Source organism: Oncorhynchus clarkii, chromosome 20 (genome assembly GCF_045791955.1).
Source record: "Oncorhynchus clarkii lewisi isolate Uvic-CL-2024 chromosome 20, UVic_Ocla_1.0, whole genome shotgun sequence".
Classification (NCBI taxonomy): Eukaryota; Metazoa; Chordata; class Actinopteri; order Salmoniformes; family Salmonidae; genus Oncorhynchus; species Oncorhynchus clarkii.
The window spans coordinates 37,395,432-37,413,482 of NC_092166.1; the positions used below are offsets into that span (position 1 = coordinate 37,395,432).

The 18,051-nt window shown below is 44.8% G+C and overlaps 1 protein-coding gene across 2 annotated transcripts in view; it reads right to left on the reverse strand.

Annotated features, from left to right (window-relative positions):
• The window catches only part of LOC139376321 (zinc finger protein 704-like), a 91,035-nt gene continuing 72,984 nt past the window's right edge, over window positions 1-18,051 (reverse strand). Inside the window, exons 5-9 of one of the 2 annotated variants that reach the window (XM_071118714.1) lie at window positions 11,983-12,083; window positions 3,987-4,272; window positions 3,055-3,162; window positions 2,461-2,588; window positions 1-2,340 (exon numbers count right to left, since the gene is read on the reverse strand). In XM_071118714.1, the coding sequence (XP_070974815.1) occupies window positions 2,229-2,340; window positions 2,461-2,588; window positions 3,055-3,162; window positions 3,987-4,272; window positions 11,983-12,083 (735 nt within the window). In that variant the 3' untranslated portion in view covers window positions 1-2,228. The remainder of the gene's footprint in view (window positions 2,341-2,460; window positions 2,589-3,054; window positions 3,163-3,986; window positions 4,273-11,982; window positions 12,084-18,051) is intronic. The other variant, XM_071118715.1, reaches the window with a different exon arrangement.

Below are 18,051 nucleotides of genomic sequence, written 5' to 3' on the forward strand. Positions count from 1 at the left end.
GCGGCCATAAATATTTTGCTGTGCGACCTAGATTATTTTTGTTGGGGGGGGGGGGGGGGGGTGTACTGTGCTCCTATAAAAACAAGTATCCCAAATAATAATTGTTGTAATGATTAGGCTTCGCAGTACTGTTGATTCCGAGTCCCCTAGAGAAAAAAAAGTTAGCATCATGGTTGAACCATTACTACAGCAAAAATATCTTGTTTCTACCCCAGTTAAAAAGATCTGACCCATATTACCAGCGCAGTTGTTATTCTTTCTATAGCCTATCGACAGGACCGCAATTTACGTTAATAAACCACTTCGTGGGCCATTTGTTTACAGTTTGTTCAGTCATGTTACCTCATTGGCTACCTAGCTAACAAACTGGCAACTTTACCAGTATATCCAAACATTTAGGGGCACAGAAAGGAAAAGGATAGCTTCTTCAGGAGATCGATGTCCTCATCACAAACCTGACGTGCTTAGAGACAGTGTACAATGTTCAATGTAATGCATCTCAATAGGAAAATAGTGATTTTACACAATGTAGAAACCAAATATTCCACGTAATTTCTGATATTTGTATCAACATTTGAGCTTTTATTATAAACTATCTAAACGGTGTTCATTTCTGGGGCACAGCATGTGCTTCAAAAGGAGATAAATATAGGCTGCATCTCAATCAATTAAACAATATAATCTGGTGCTCATACATTTTATGTGCTGCTCCTAACTTTTAAAAATTGGGAGCACCAGTTAATTTAGAGTCCTGTGTGTGTGTGTGTGTGTGCTGGTGTAACTTGTGTAATGGCTAGTAGTCAGTGTTGGGAGCAGAAAGAGAGAGCCTGCAGAGACTACATTCAAAGAGCTGGCAACAATCGAAACAGTAGCTAGAGTAGAAAAATACATCTGTTTAAAAATATACATCTATATCTGCTCTCATGTCTGATCAGGAATCCAGGTACAATTCATGGGAAGCAAACAATCCCTTGGAGACAAACATCTTGATTTCAACGCCATCAGATACCAGTTAAGAGCTGTAACTGGGAGTGAGGGTTGAGTAGGACTGACTATGGTACAGTACCCACAGAGAATGAGTATTCTATGTCTATGATGATACCCAGAAAATGAACACTGAGTAGCCAGCAGCGTTACAGCAGAGATTAATGTTGTCGACGATAACGGTTATCAACAATAGAGCTGATTAATCAAAGCAAGACGAGACTTTCCAAACCCTGGCGATTACACTTTGCAACTACTAGTAGCCTTGGCAACTGATCGCTGAAAACACATGTAAGAAATGAGAGGAAACACTTTAGTTATAAAGTTTACAGTGATCTGTTGAAAGATGTGTTGTTTCTGAAAGATGCATATCAGAGGTATAGAAAGGAAGAAAGGGAAATAGATATCTTTATAAACTGTACATTCAAAACGTAACATTTGGTGCAACCAGATGGAAGAGTGTGTTTCATATCTATGCAAAAAAGCAAGACTCTTATGATGAGTAGCTACGGATGATTTACTTCCCAAACAACGTGATTAGAGTTTCTGAGTTGAATATTCCATAACACTTGGATATGAAGAGCAGAACAAGCATCTTAATAAGCAGCATCTAAATTCTCAGCGATATTCTGATTTGTTTTTCCTTTGGTAGACTTACTGCCCTTTTCAAAAGAGGGACAGTTGAAATTTGAAAACGATCCATTTGAATAAAAGCCCCGAAGTGAATGTGATTTCAGTTCTAAAACATTAACAGAGATGCATTGAAAGAGGCTGACAAGGGAGCGGTATCAGGATCTTATAAACTCAAACACAGTAGCTTACATGATACTCGGACCGGTAAAAAACAATACAATAGCAAAAAGCTTATCTGAAATTTTCAACCACTCCCCTACAGTGAAGGCAGACCAAATTAGAAAATACAAAACAAATCAAAAAAGGTTTTGAATAATATTTTTCTTTTTTTGATTACCTAAAAAGTCTCATCATTAGAAAGAAAAACAATTCTTCCAAAGCCAAATTCATTTTTATTTTTTGCCTTTTTCATCAGTTAGTTGTTGTGTTTTGTGAATTCAGCTGTCTGAGGACTAGGAGAAGCGAGCAGAGAGCCCCCTGCTGGTCAGGAGGAAGCAGTGCGTGCTCTGAGGGGCTTCATCACAGAGAAACCCCCACATCTCCTCAGTGGAAGATGACACCTCATTGCAGCGCTGGCAGAGGAAGAGTCCGTCCCAGTGATGTACTGGGGTTCAGTCAGTGAATCGCTGACAGGCTTTTTTCCAGCGGCAGGCTGTGCACCACATGTCCCTCTTCTCCATGCCATACACTTTCCGGCACTTTTTGGCATCTCCGCGGGGTTTCCTTGGCAACCAATAAGATGGCACACAGTTAGACTTTACACTACAATACCATGAAGTTGCTAAACACACTCACAAAGCAAGGGTCAACACACACACACACACACACACACACACTGTGTACCTGATTCCTGGTGCTGGTTTGGGCAGGGGGGCAGTAAAGGGAGGTGTCTTGCAGATGGTGGTGTGTGTGTGAGGGGCTGGCTGTCTCTTCTCCCCGAAGCTCACCGTGCGGATGTGAGTCAACGGCCCCTGCAGGGGCAACCACAGGTCAAAGGGCATTCAACACCAACCAATCACAGCATGGCAGTCCATAATTAAGGGCTACACCTAATGCTCTGAGATTTTCCTGACCATGTGACATGACAAGAAAGAAGTCTACGTAACTACGGCTCTAGATCAGTGTCACCTCTCAGACCGTGTTATTCTTCACACTGGCTATGTTAGGGCTAAACTGATTCTAGTTCAACCCTAAAGACAATATGTCTACATAGTAAACAACACTCCAGGGACGGGAGGTAGAGGCAGAGAGAGGTAGGGTAGAAGAAAGGAGGAGAGAGATGAGCTAGAATGAAAGGGGAAAAGAGAAATTGAAAAAGAGGTTAGTTGGGGGTGGTAGGAGCTAGGGAGTAGGAGTAGGGAGTTGAGAGATGGGTTAGTGATTGAAGATAGAGATATGAGGATGCAGAAAGAGAGGGAGAGAAAGCAGCCTGCTCACCGTTAAGCCTTTAAAAATGACAGGAGGGGACTGCCAGGACACACTGATCCCATCCCTATTCCCATCAGCCTGCTCCGAACACACAGGAATACTCACAGGAGCAGTGGCCTGGAAAACACAGTACCGCACCACGGTGAGAGACAGAGAGAGAGAGGGAGGGAGAGATGAGAAGGGAGAGAGAGAGAGAGAGAGAGAGGGAGGGAGAGATGAGAAAGGAGAGAGAGGAAGAGCAGAGAGAGATGAGAAGGGAGAGAGAGGAAGAGGAGAGAGAGATGAGAAGGGAGAGAGAGGAAGAGGAGAGAGAGAGAGAGAGAGGCAGGGAGAGATGAGAAGGGAGAGGGAGGGAGAGATGAGAAGGGAGAGAGAGAGAGAGAGATGAGAAAGGAGAGAGAGAGATGAGAGAGAGAGAGAAAGAGAGAGAGAGAGAGAGAGAGGGAGAGAGAGAGAGGTGAGAAAGGAGAGAGAGAGGAAGAGCAGAGAGAGAGATGAGAAGGGAGAGAGAGAGGAAGAGGAGAGAGGGGAAGAGGAGAGAGAGGGAGGGAGAGATGAGAGAGGGAGGTGAGGGGGGAGAGATGATTAGAGAAGAAGTGAACGAGTGGAGGTAGAGGGAGGTTGAGCGACAAAGACTGATACTGAAAGAAAAGGGAGATAGATACTACGGAAAATGGAGTAAAATAGAGAAGGCGGCGACCTCACCTAAAGAAATCTATTGATCTGACGTGACGTGTCATGTGCAGCTTTAAGCTTCAACTCAGTTTCATGGACATAAGTAACTAAACACACACAGACCAGGAGAACCAAAACATTATCTGTCATGGAGTAGAGGAAAGCTCCAGTACATGAAACTCCTGGAGTCTCTATAGCAACAGAGTTCCATAGCCATTGGAGAATAAGGTGGATGTGCGTGCATGTGTGTGCCTGACTGTTCTTACCTGGTAGGCGTGGTCAGTACGGATATGGCAGAGCGTGGAGGGAGCTGATTGGCTGAGCAGACTGGGGGCATGACCCTGCGGTCCCCTCATGACGATGTGGGCGGGCTCAGAGCGGGGAACAAAGGCGGCGTGGGAGAAAGGGGGGAAGATGGGGGGAGGGCCGGTAGTGGTGGGGGAGGTGGGCGTGAGGCTGGACAAGCCCTCTGATAGGCTGTCCATGTTGACCTCGATCTCTGAGTAGTAGAAGTCCTCCTCCCCGTCACTGTAGTCCGAGTCACAGTTCCGCCTGCACCATAGGAGGGTGACATACATGAAGCAGCTTCTAAGATTCAGCCGTACGTACGGGATACACATGGTATACACCGTCCAACCAAATGCTTACTTGCAGATTCCTTCTGGACAAGGCAACATCAATAAGAAATAATATAACAATATGAAAATAAAGTAATTAGCTCAGTAGAATAGAATAAACATTTTAGCATGAGAATAATAGAGAACAATTTATAGTCCCTTATTCCACGTGTTTTGGGGAAGGGAGGATTTGAGGGGTGTTTATTTAGAAATCATAATACGAGTCTGGTAGCAGCAGTTGTAACGTGTGTGTAGCATGAATGTACAGTACCAGTCAAAAGTTTCAACACACCTACCCATTCAAGGGTTATTCTTTATTTTGACTATTTTCTACATTGTAGAATTAATGCATCAAAACTATGAAATAACACATATGGAATCATGCCGTAACCAAACAAAGTGTTAAACAAATCAAAATATATTTTGATGACAGCTTTGCACATTCCTGGCATTCTCTCAACCAGATTCATCTGGAATTATTTTCCAACAGTCTTGAAGGATTCCCTCATATGCTGAGCACTTGTTGGCTGCTTTTCCTTCACTCTGCTGTCCAACTCATCCCAAACCATCTCAATTGGGTTGAGGTCAGGTGATTGTGGAGGCCAGGTTATCTGATGCAGTACTCCATCACTCTCCTTTCTGGTCAAATAGCCTTTACACAGCCTGGAGGTGTGTTGGCTGATTGTCCTGTTGAAAAACAAATGACAGCCCCACTAAGCCCAAACCAGATGGGATGGCGTATTGCTGCAGAATGCTGTGGTAGCCATGCTGGTTAAGTGTGCCTTGACTTCTAAATAAATCACAAACTGTGTCACCAGCAAAGCTCCCACACACCATCACACCTCCTCTTCCGTGCTTCACGGTGGGAACCACATATGCGGAGATCATCCGTTCTCCTACTCTGCATCTCACAAAGACATGGCGGTTGGAATCAAAAATCTCATCAGACCAGAAGACAGATTTCCACCTGTCTAATGTCTATTGCTCGTGTTTCTTGGCCCAAGCAAGTCTCTACTTCTTGTTGGTGTACTTTAGTAGTGGCTTCTTTGCAGCAATTCGACCACAAAGGCCTGATTCACGCAGTCTCCTCTGAACAGTTGATGTTGAGGTGTATTTGTTACTTAAACATATCCTCTGCAGCAGAGGTAACTCTGGGTCTTTTCTGTGGCGGTCCTCATGAGAGCCAGTTTCATCATAGCTCTCGATGGTTTTTGCAACTGCACTTGAAGAAACTTTCAAAGTTCTTAACATTTTCCGGGTTGACTGACCTTCATTTCATAAAGTAATGAGGGACTGTCGTTTCTCTATGCTTATTTGAGCTGTTCTTGCCATAATAAGGACTTGGTCTTTATCAAATAGGGCTATCTTCTGTATACCCCACACCTTGTCACAACACAACTGATTGGCTCAAACGCATTAAGAAGGAATGAAATTCCATAAATGAACTTCAACAAAGCACACCTGTTAATTGAAATATATTCCAGGTGACTACCTCATGAAGCTGGTTGACAGAATGCCAAGAGTGTGCAAAGCTGTCATCAAGGCAAATGGTGGCTACTTTGAAGAATCTCAATTATATTTGGATTTGTTTAACATTTTGGTTACTACATGATTCCATATGTCTTAATTTTTATGTCTTCACTATTATTCTACAGTCGTGGCCAAAAGTTTTGAGAATGACACAAATATGAATATTCACAAAGTTTGCTGCTTCAGAGTCTTTAGATATTTTTGTCAGATGTTACTATGGAATACTGCTTTTATTGACAATTACATGAAGTTGATGCAAAGAGTCAATATTTGCGGTGTTGACCCTTCTTTTTCAAGACCTCTGCAATCTGCCCTGGCATGCTGTCAATGAACTTCTGAGCCACATCCTGACTGCATAATCAATGCTTGGAGTTTGTCAGAATTTGTGGGTTTTTGTTCGTCCACACGCCTCTTGAGGATTGACCGCAAGTTCTCAATGGGATTAAGGTCTGGGGAGTTTCCTGGCCATGGACCCAACATATCAATGTTTTGTTCCCCGAGCCACTTAGTTATCACTTTTGCCTTATGGAAAGGTGCTCCATCATGCTGGAAAAAGGCATTGTTCGTCACCAAACTGTTCTTGTTGCTCTCGGAGGATGTGTTGGTACCATTCGTTATTCATGGCTGTGTTCTTAGGCAAAATTGTGAATGAGCCCACTCCCTAGGCTGAGAAGCAACCCCACACGTGAATGGTCTCAGGATGCTTTACTGTTGGCATGACACAGGACTGGTGGTAGCGCTCACCTTGTCTTCTCCGGACAAGCTTTTTTCCAGGTGCCCCAAACAATTGGAAAGGGGATTCACTTTACCCCAGTCCTCAGCAGTCCAATCCCTGTACCTTTTGCAGAATATCAGTCTGTCCCTGATGTTTTTCCTGGAGAGAAGTGGCTTCTTTGCTGCCCTTCGTGACACCAGGCCATCCTCCAAAAGTCTTTGCCTCAATGTGCGTGCAGATGCACTCACACCTGCCTGTGACATTCCTGAGCAAGCTCTGTACTGGTGGTGCCCCGATCCCGTAGCTGAATCAACTTTAGGAGACGGTCCTGGCGCTTGCTGGACTTTCTTGGGCGCCCTGAAGCCTTCTTCACAACAATTGAACTGCTCTCCTTGAAGTTCTTGATGATCCAATAAATGGTTGATTTAGGTACAATCTTACTGGCAGCAATATCCTTGCCTGTGAAGCCCTTTTTTTGCAAAGCAATGATGACGGCACGCGTTTCCTTGCAGGTAACCATGGCTGACAAAGGAAGAACAATGATTCCAAGCACCACCCTCTTTTTGAAGCTTCCAGTCTGTTATTCGAACTCAATCAGCATGACAGAGTGATCTCCAGCCTTGTCCTCGTCAACACTCACACCTGTGTTAAGCAGCATATTTTGTGAAAATTAATATTTGTGTCATTCTCTAAACTTTTGGCCACGACTGTACAATGTAGAAAATAGTAAAAATAAAGAAAAAACTCTTGAATGAGTTGGTGTGTTGAAACTTTTGACTGGTACTGTATATGTGTGTGAGTGTGTGCGTGAGTGAGTGCTTGTGTGTTTAGGTGTGGAGAATCAGAGTAGGTGGTCAGTCCATTTCAAGTGTTCAGCAGTCTGATGGCTTGTAGATACCAACAGGCTCAGAGACAGTTTCTATCAGACCTGACGCTCCGATACCATCTGCCCGACCGTAAGGGAGTAAACAGCTTGTGACACTGAGAAAATTACTTTTTAATGGTGTCAGACCAAGGCTCTACATCTGTCCTCGTTCTCCTAGACCTTAGTGCTGCTTTTGATACCATTGATCCCCACATTCTTTTGGAGTTTGGAAACCCAAATTTGTCTACACGGACAAGTTCTGGCCTGGTTTAGATCTTATCTGTCGGAAAGATATCAGTTTGTCTCTGTGGATGGTTTGTCCTCTGACAAATCAATTGTACGTTAAGTCAGGGTAGTAAGTTGGTGGTTTGAAGATATCCCTCTAGTGGTGTGGGGGCTGTGCTTTGGCAAAGCGGGTGGGGTTATATCCTGCCTGGTTGGCCCTGTCCTGGGGTATCGTCAGACGGGGCCACAGTGTCTCCCGACCCCTCCTGTCTCAGCCTCCAGTATTTATGCTGCAGTAGTTTGTGTGTCGGGGGGCTAGGGTCAGTCTGTTATATGTGGAGTATTTCTCCTGTCTTATCCGGTGTCCTGTGTAAATTTAAGTATTCTCCCTTTAATTCTCTCTCCCTCTCCTCCTGGAGGACCTGAGCCCTGGAACCATGCCTCTACCTGTCCTGATTACTCTGTCCACTGGGTAGTGCTGCTGCTCCAGTTTCAACTGTTCTGCCTGCGGCTATGGAACCCTGACCTGTTCACCGGATGTGCTACCTTGGCCTGAACCTGCTGTTTTCGACTCTCTCCCTCTACTGCACCTGCTGTCTCGAACTCCGAATGCTCAGCTATGAAAAGCCAACTGACATTTACTCCTGAGGTGCTGACCTGTTTCACCCTCTACAACCACTGTGATTATTATTATCTGACCCAGCTGGTCATCTATGAACGTTTGAACATCTTGGCCATGTTCTGTTATAATCTCCACCAGGCACAGTCAGAAGAGGACTGGCCACCCCATAGAGCCTGGTTCCTCTCTAGGTTTCTTCCTAGGTTCCTGCCTTTCTAGGGAGTTTTTCCTAGCCACCTTGCTTCTACATCTGCATTGGTTGCTGTTTGGGGTTTCAGGCTGGGTTTCTGTATAGTTCTTTGTGACATCGGCTGATGTAAAAAGGGCTTTGTAAATACATTTGATTGATTGATTGGGGTGTGTGGGGTCTTGATGATGCTGCAGGCCTTCATCAGGCCCTGTTTTGAGTAGATGTCCTGGTTGGTTGGGAGCACGGTCCCAGTGATGTACTGTTCACTTAGGGTCGTGGATGGAGCAGCAGGTAACAACAGTGTTGAACGCTGAGCTTTAGTCAATGAAAGGTATAGGTGGTGATCCTTTTGTCCAGATGTGTTACGGCCATGTGGAAGAGGCATCTTACATAGATCTGTTCTAGCAGTAGACACATTGGAGTGGGTCCAGTGTGGGCCATGACCAGCCTCTCGAAGCACTCCATGATGAACGGGGTGAGTGCGACGATGCAATTGTCATTTGGGAATGTCACATTGTTTTTCTTGGGCACTGGTAGGATGGTGATCTCCTTGAAGCAGGAGGGGACTACAGCCTGGGACACAGACAGGTTGAAGATGTCCGAGAAGACGCCGGTCAGCTGGCCAACGCGGCCATCTTGGCCGGCAGCTTTGTGAGAAGGTATTATTTAGAGTTTTCCCCCCCATGTCATCCTAGGAGAACAAAAGCACCTGGTCGTCTGGAGCAGCAAGAGTCTTCCTGGATGGCTCGGTATTGTCTGCCTTGAAGCATAGAATGTATTAAACTCATGGGCATTCGGAGGACGCGGCCAGTATGTATTAAACTCATGGGCATTCGATGGACGGGGCCAGTATGTATTAAACTCATGGGCATTCGGAGGACGCGGCCAGTATGTATTAAACTCATGGGCATTCGGAGGAAGCGGCCAGTATGTATTAAACTCATGGGCATTCGGAGGACGCGGCCAGTATGTATTAAACTCATGGGCATTCGGAGGACGGGGCCAGTATGTATTAAACTCATGGGCATTCGGAGGACGCGGCCAGTATGTATTAAACTCATGGGCATTCGGAGGACGCAGCCAGTATGTATTAAACTCATGAGCATTCGGAGCACGCGGCCGGTATGTATTAAACTCATGGGCATTCGGAGGAAACGGCCAGTATGTATTAAACTCATGGGCATTCGGAGGACGCGGCCAGTATGTATTAAACTCATGAGCATTCGGAGGAAGCGGCCAGTATGTATTAAACTCATGGGCATTCGGAGGACGCGGCCAGTATGTATTAAACTCATGGGCATTCGGAGGACACGGCCAGTATGTATTAAACTCATGGACATTCGGAGGACGAGGCCAGAATGTATTAAACTCATGGGCATTCGGAGGACGCGGCCAGCATATATTAAACTCATGGACATTCGGAGGACGAGGCCAGTATGTATTAAACTCATGGGCATTCGGAGGACGCGGCCAGTATGTATTAAACTCATGGGCATTCGGAGGATGAGGCCAAAATGTATTAAACTCATGGACATTCGGAGGACGCGGCCAGAATGTATTAAACTCATGGACATTCGGAGGACGAAGCAAGTATGTATTAAACTCATGGGCATTCGAAGGACGCGGCCAGTATGTATTAAACTCATGGGCATTCGGAGGAAGCGGCCAGTATGTATTAAACTCATGGGCATTCGGAGGAAGCGGCCAGTATGTATTAAACTCATGGGCATTCGGAGGACACGGCCAGTATGTATTAAACTCATGGGCATTCGGAAGACGCGGCCAGTATGTATTAAACTCATGGGCATTCGGAGGACGCGGCCAGTATGTATTAAACTCATGGGCATTCGGAGGAAGCGGCCAGTATGTATTAAACTCATGAGCATTCGGAGGACACGGCCAGTATGTATTAAACTCATGAGCATTCGGAGGACACGGCCAGTATGTATTAAACTCATGGGCATTCGGAGGAAGCGGCCAGTATGTATTAAACTCATGGGCATTCGGAGGACACGGCCAGTATATATTAAACTCATGGGCACCACACCGCTGCATTTGCCTTTGTAGTGCATAAAAGAATGTAGTCCTTGTGATGAGAGTCTGAGTTGTCAAACATCAATTCAAGTTGGAGTCTGTATTGTCTTTTTGCCTTGTGCACGTTGCACTCCACTGAGTCATCAGGGTTCTGACAATGAATTCTGCAGTACGGGCTCTCAACATGGTGTGGATATCTCCGTTCATTTAGGGATTTTGGTTGGGGTATGTCCGGATTGTTATTGTGGGTACAACATCAACACATTTCCTAATTAAGCCTGTGACTGACGATAGGTTCCTCAATGTTGATGGATGAGTCCTGGGTGGATGAATCTTTGAACATATTCCAATCAGTATTCTCAAAACAGTCCTGTAGCATTGAGTCTGCTTCCTATGTCCAGCACCTCACACCTCACAATGCTACTTAATATAATGTTTACATATCCTACATTACTCATCTCATATGTATATACTGTACCTTATATCATCTACTGCATCTACTGCATGTAATACATGTATCACTAGCCACTTTAAACTATGCCACTTTTGTTTACATTACTCATCTTATATGTATATACTGTACTCGATACCATCTACTGCATCTTGCCTATGCCGCTCTGTACCATCACTCAATAATATATCTATATGTACATATTCTTTATCCCTTTACACCTGTGTGTATAAGGTAGTAGTTTTGGAATTGTTAGGTTAGGTTACTCGTTGGTCATTACTGCATTGTCGGAACTAGAAGCACAAGCATTTCGCTATACTCGCATTAACATCTGCTAACCATGTGTATGTGACAAATACATTTGATTTGATTTGATCTCCATGTTGGTGGCACCCTCCCTTCCCCTAATGAAGGCTTATAATAACATTCATAGCACCCTAAAGATGCAGTGATTATCCCGCTTCATAATACTCTACAGCCACATCAGTAAATTGTTATGAACATGTTAATAAGGCATTATAGCACATCATAATGAGGAGCTGTTCTGATGCTGTATTCTCTCTGACCAGCAGATGGCAGTGATACCCAGGGCCTCTGAGCCAAAGCCACTGAGTTTACGGGCGTCATTGGTCATAGCCCTCACTGACTGACAGAGTGCAGGATAGCAACAGGAGGCTATAAAAAACCTTCCTATGTGTTGATATGCATCCACCCTGCATCCCTTTATGGTACTTTGTAAGAGGATACAAGACTAACAAACCTAATGACATAAAGAAGTCATAACAAACACTGAGCCCATGGATAGGCAGCGCTACCAATGTAGCACATACTCTAAAATACTAGCTCCTTAGTAGATAAATAGAGTAAGGTATTGTATTATATCTGCTCTCTTATTGGTCCCCAGGAGACCTGTATGCAGTGATTGCTTACAACAATTACCAATTCAACTATTGCGATTGGACACCTATAGCAGTGTACCTATATCTTTCACTAGGATTGGTTGACTGGTGCCTTACCCCAGGTGGACGGTGCGGATGTGTCGCTGGATCCCTGAAGAGGTGCTGAGGACCTTTTCACAGTTCTTCCACAAGCACTTGAGCATCACCTTCACGGAGTTCTGAAACACAACAGAACAACACAGTGGAGTCAGTGCTATTGTAGCGGCAAGAGTGGGAAGAACAAGAGTGGGGCTTGAACCAACAACCCTGTGGTTATGGGGTGAGCGCACTACAAAAAGGTTCAGATCTCTCAGCAGAGCTCCACTTTGGGAGGCTACACGTATTCTACTATTATTCTAAGTGAGGTCAAAATAAATAAACACGACCTTTGAGACAAGCAGGCCTGTGAACATAGAAGCTTGTGAAGACAGGTTAGCAACGCACGCACGCACACACACACACGTGAAACTTTACACCTCTAAATTCATTTATGGAGGGATGGCGAAGGGCAAGAAAGTAATATTCCTAACACCCATAGTGTTTAACACTTCTTTAGCGTGTACTGTATGGAAGCCACTAAAATAGTGTTAAACAAAAAACAATCTAAGTGTCGATAAACTAACAACCCCAGAGTGTTGGTCCCTAACACCATGGGTGCTGCAAAGTCCAACTTAAATGAACACTTTATTCGTTCTGTACTAGAGGTCGACCGATTATGATTTTTCGACGCCGATACCGATTATTGGAGGACCAAAAAAAAAGCCGATACCGATTAATCGGACAATTTAATTTATTTATTTGTAATAATGACAATTACAACAATACTGAATGAACACTTATTTTAACTTAATATAATACAACAATAAAATCAATTTAGCCTCAAATAAATAATGAAACATGTTCAATTTGGTTTAAATAATTCAAAAACAAAGTGTTGGAGAAGAAAGTAAAAGTGCAATATGTGCCATGTAAGAAAGCTAACGTTTCAGTTCCTTGCTCAGAACATGAGAACATATGAAAGCTGGTGGTTCCTTTTAACATGAGTCTTCAATATTCCCAGGTAAGTTGTTTTAGGTTGTAGTCATTATAGGAATTATAGGACTATTTCCCTCTATACCATTTGTATTTCATTAACCTTTGACTATTGGATGTTCTTATAGGCACTTTAGTATTGCCAGTGTAACAGTATAACTTCCGTCCCTCTCCTCGCTCCTCCCTGGGCTCGAATCAGGAACACAACGACAACAGCCACCCTCGAAGCAGCGTTACCCATGCAGAGCAAGTGGAACAACCACTCCAAGTCTCAGTGCGAGTGACGTTTGAAACGCTATTAGCACGCACCCCGCTAACTAGCTAGCCATTTCACATCGGTTACACCAGCCTAATCACGCGAGTTGATAGGCTTGAAGTCAGAAACAGCGCAATGCTTGACGCTCAACGAAGAGCTGCTGGCAAAACGCACTAAAGTGCTGTTTGAATGAATGCTTGCGAGCCTGCTGCTGCCTATCATCGCTCAGTCAGACTGCTCTATCAAATCATAGACTTAATTATAACATAATAACACACAGAAATACGAGCCTTAGTTCATTAATATGGTCGAATCCGGAAACTATCATCTCAAAAACAAGACGTTTATTCTTTCAGTGAAATACGGAACCGTTCCGTATTTTATCTAACGGGTGGCATCCATAAGTGTAAATATTCCTGTTACATTGCACAACCTTCAATGTTATGTCATAATTCCTTAAAATTCTGGCAAATTAGGCAGCCCAAACTGTTGCATATACCCTGACTCTGCGTGCAATGAACACAAGAGAAGTGACACAATTTCACCTGGTTAATATTGCCTGCTAACCTGGATTTATTTTAGCTAAATATGCAGGTTTAAAAATATATACTTTGTGTATTGATTTTAAGAAAGGCATGGGTGTTTATGGTTAGGTACACATTGGAGAAACGATACGCACCGCATCGATTATATGCAACGCAGGACACGCTAGATAAACTAGTAATATCGTCAACCATGTGTAGTTAACTAGTGATTATGATTGATTGATTGTTTTTTATAAGATAAGTTTAATGCTAGCTAGCAACTTATCTTATCCTTGTGGAGTGCAACGAGAGAGAGGCAGGTTGTTATTGCGTTGGACTAGTTAACTGTAAGGTTGCAAGATTGGATCCCCTGAGCTGAAAATCTGTCGTTCTGTCCCTGAACGAGGCAGTTAACCCACCGTTCCTAGGCGGTGTGTTCTTAACTGACTTACCTAGTTAAATAAAGATTAAATAAAGGTGTAAAAAAAACTTTTAAAAACGGCCAAATCGGTGTCCAAAAACACAGATTTCCGCTTATTAGGAAAACTTGAAAATCGTCCCTAATTAATCGGCCATTCCGATTAATCGGTCGACCTCTAGAGCTGACGCTGTTACACTTTCTCATTGTTAGGGACTTAAAACCTGTGGCCTTACAGTAACTCTTTTTGGGGTGTTGTTTTAACACAGTAGGATGTAAAGCCTTATTTGCATATTTATGTCCCTTTATGCTTTTTGATTTAATTTTAGAGGTACCTGTACCACCTATGACTGTGTATGCTAGTGACAGACACATGACTGTTGATTCGATGACTTCCAGTCCTGTCACATCTACTCCTGCTCCCCCTCTCAATGGTCTACTAACCACCAGTCCTGTAGCCTCCTGTCACATCTACTCCTGCTCCCCCTCTCAACGGTCTACTAACCACCAGTTCTGGCAACCCATCTTTTATGCACACCTGGACTTCATTACTCTCTGATTACTTACCCTTATATCGTACTCTTTTGTTATCAGTAATCAGCTGGCACCACTGGGGGCGGCTATGAAAGAGGTCTTGACATTTCCAGAGGGGTGTCACGTCCAACAGGCGGAGGATTCTCTACCACAAGTCAGTACCCTAGCCAACAGATTCCGTGGCTTTTCTACTCTATTTCACTCATCAGATGGTAGCCCTCACCACGGAGTCCAAGGTTGCCACGGTTATTTCCTTGCTGACCGGACGGGCGTTGGAGTGGACAATGGCTGTCTTGGAAAGAGGAGCTGGGTTCCTATGAGGGGTTCATGGCTCTGTTCAGGGGGGACTTGGATCATCCACTGGAAGGCAGAGAGGGGGGTGAGAGCTGACAACTACGGCAGGATGACCATGGTGGAGTGTGCGCTCACCTTTCAGACAGCATCCAGCGGGTGGAATGAACCGGCACTCTGCATCCGATTCAGAAGAGGATTGCCCGAAGAGGTCCAGACGAAGTTGGCGTGCCAAGACAATCTTACCTTGGACACACTCCCCACAGCTGAGCGACGCCATCTGAGGCAGTTCGGGCTTGTCCCTATTTCAGCCAGGAGGGGCACCAGCTTCAACGGTGTCCGGTACAGCCCAATCCATCATCACCAAACCACCAAACCTTTTTAAGTATCAATTTCACTAGCTGGCTCTCATCTATTGTTTCTACAGCTCTAGTGGATTCTGGTGCGGCGAGGGATTTTATTGACCAGGCCTTGCCTCCTCCCTGCACATCCCCTCATACCTGCGACCATTAGGATCTGGCACTATCACAGTGGTTCCTCATGTAAAATTGCATCATACTGCAGCATACCTTGCGGGCTGCCGCAGAATACTATGGAATTTCATTTAAATCAAATCAAATTTTATTTGTCACATACACATGGTTAGCAGATGTTAATGAGAGTGTATTCATTGGCAGCCATTGTTGCCATTAATGCTAGTTAGTGCTACGTTGACCACCAGAGGGCATCTTTGAGAAGCATTTGACTTTTTGTATTGGCTGTACTGGAGATATTGGCTGTACTAGAGAATTTAAAACCTTTTTTTGTAAGAACATAGTAGATGGGATTGATTTTAAATTTAGCTTAATTAATTAGATGAATAGTATGGTGTTTCTATTCCAAGAAAAACTAAACCCTCAGGGTTTCCGCGAGGTAAATATGACGCTGTTTCCACACCCTAATTGTAGTCTAACCAACACCCAAACGGAGATTCAGTGAAAATAAAAATCTCATTGATTTATCAAGACCAGTCCCCATGCTTGTCTCAGAGCAGCGCAGTCTTGACCTCCGAATGCTGTCTTTTCCCCCTTCCACTTGCCATTCATTTTGAAAGAGTATTTTCCAGAAAGCATAACCACCTTGAAGTGGTCTGGAGCAGTGAAGCAGTGACGTAGGGTACCGGTTCTAAACCACAAATTACCTCTAAATCCCGGAGCATAATCTCAATACTCAACCGGTGTATGCACGTCACAGCTCCACTCACCCTCACCGTGAGACCCAGGAAAACCTTTCCTTCCTCATCACCTCCGTACCTGTGCACAAAGTCATCAGCCTGCCGTGGCTCCAACTCCATAACCATCTCCTAGTCAGAGGAGGATTACCGCCTGGGGACCAGGATGTCGAAGGACCTTCTTTCCCCTCACCCTGTGGTTCTACGTCGGTGGAGGGCCCTGTGAGTGTCCGTCAGCCCATCAATCAGTCCTCCTGTATCATTGGCCCCGTGTTTTGGGACATAGATGTGGACATCCGCCAGGCTCTGGAGGAGGAACCCGCTCCAGCCACCTGCCCTCACCTGCATCTACACACCCACAGGGGTCAAAGATCAGTTGCTGACCTGGGCACACACATCCCTCACCGCTGGACACCCAGGTATCACCCACACCACTCAATCCCTTTCTGAGAAATACTGGTGGCCCACTTTGGCGCAGGACGTTGCACACTATGCCCACTCATGTTCATGTCCAGCAGGAAGACTCCTTTTCTTTCCCGTGCCTCAGCGTCCCTGGTCTCATCTGTCCATTGATTTCGTCACTAATCTCCCCTCCTCTGATGGTTTCACCACCATTTTGGGGGTTGTGGACAGATTCTCAAAATCATGCTGTTTTATCCCTCTCTCTGGTCTCCCTACCGCTCTCCAGGTTGCTGAGGCACTGTTGCAGCAGGTCTTCTGGCATTATGGCCTTCGAGGACATCGTCTCCGATTGTGGCCCCCAATTCACATCACGTGTATGGAAGGATTTCATGGAGAAGCTGGGGTTCACGGTCAGCCTCACTTCTGAGTACCGGCCTCAATCTAACGGGCAGGTAGAGAGGATGAACCAGGGCTGAGGAGGTTCCTGAGGAGTCACTGCCAGGACCGGCAGGGGGCCAGTGGGCCTGATTCCTTCCTTGGGCTGAATACCGCCAGAATTTATTGTGACACTCCTCCACCGGGCTGACTCCCTTCCAGTGAGTTCTGGGTTATCAGCCGAACCTGGCTCCGTGGACTCCGAGCCAGACCGACGCTCCTGCGGTGGACGAGTGTTTCAGGTGCGCAAAAGAGGTATGGAACGATGCCCATGTGAGACTCTAGCAAGCCGTCTGCCGTCAGCAAGAGCAGACAAATCACCACCGCAGTGAGGCTCCCGTGTTCCAGCCTGGTGATCGCGTCTGACTCTCCACCAGGAAGCGAGGAGGCCTTTCTAATCGACCTTGCCCGGGTATCCTGGAAGGATATTGACCTCAGTCCGTCAGTAGAGGATGACTTTTCGTCTGGACTTAGTGCTCACGTGTTGTGCATTTGGATTACTGGACTAAATGCTCAAACAAAAAGGAGGTATTTGGATGTAAATTATGGACTTTATCGAACAAAACAAACATTTATTGTGGAACTGGGATTCCTGGGAGTGCATTCCGATGAAGATCATCAAATGTAAGTGAATATTTATAACGCTATTTCTGAGTTTTGTGACGCCTCTCCTCAGTTGGAAAATGGCTGTATGTTTTTCAGTGTATAGGCGCTGACCTAACATAATTGCATTGTGTGCTTTTACGGTAAAACTTTTTTGAAATCTGACGGTTGCATTAAGGAGAAGTTTATCTTTAACCTGTTGCGACGACCAAACCCGGATCCGGGATTCTATTTATAGACCTAAGCTCATTACCATAACGCAACGTTAACTATTCATGAAAATCGCAAATGAAATGAAATAAATATGCTATCTCTCAAGCATAGCCTTTTGTTAACAACACTGTCATCTCAGATTTTAAAAATATGCTTTTCAACCATAGGAAAACAATCATTTGTGTAACAGTAGCTAGCTAGCGTAGCATTTAGCGTTAGCATTAGCGTT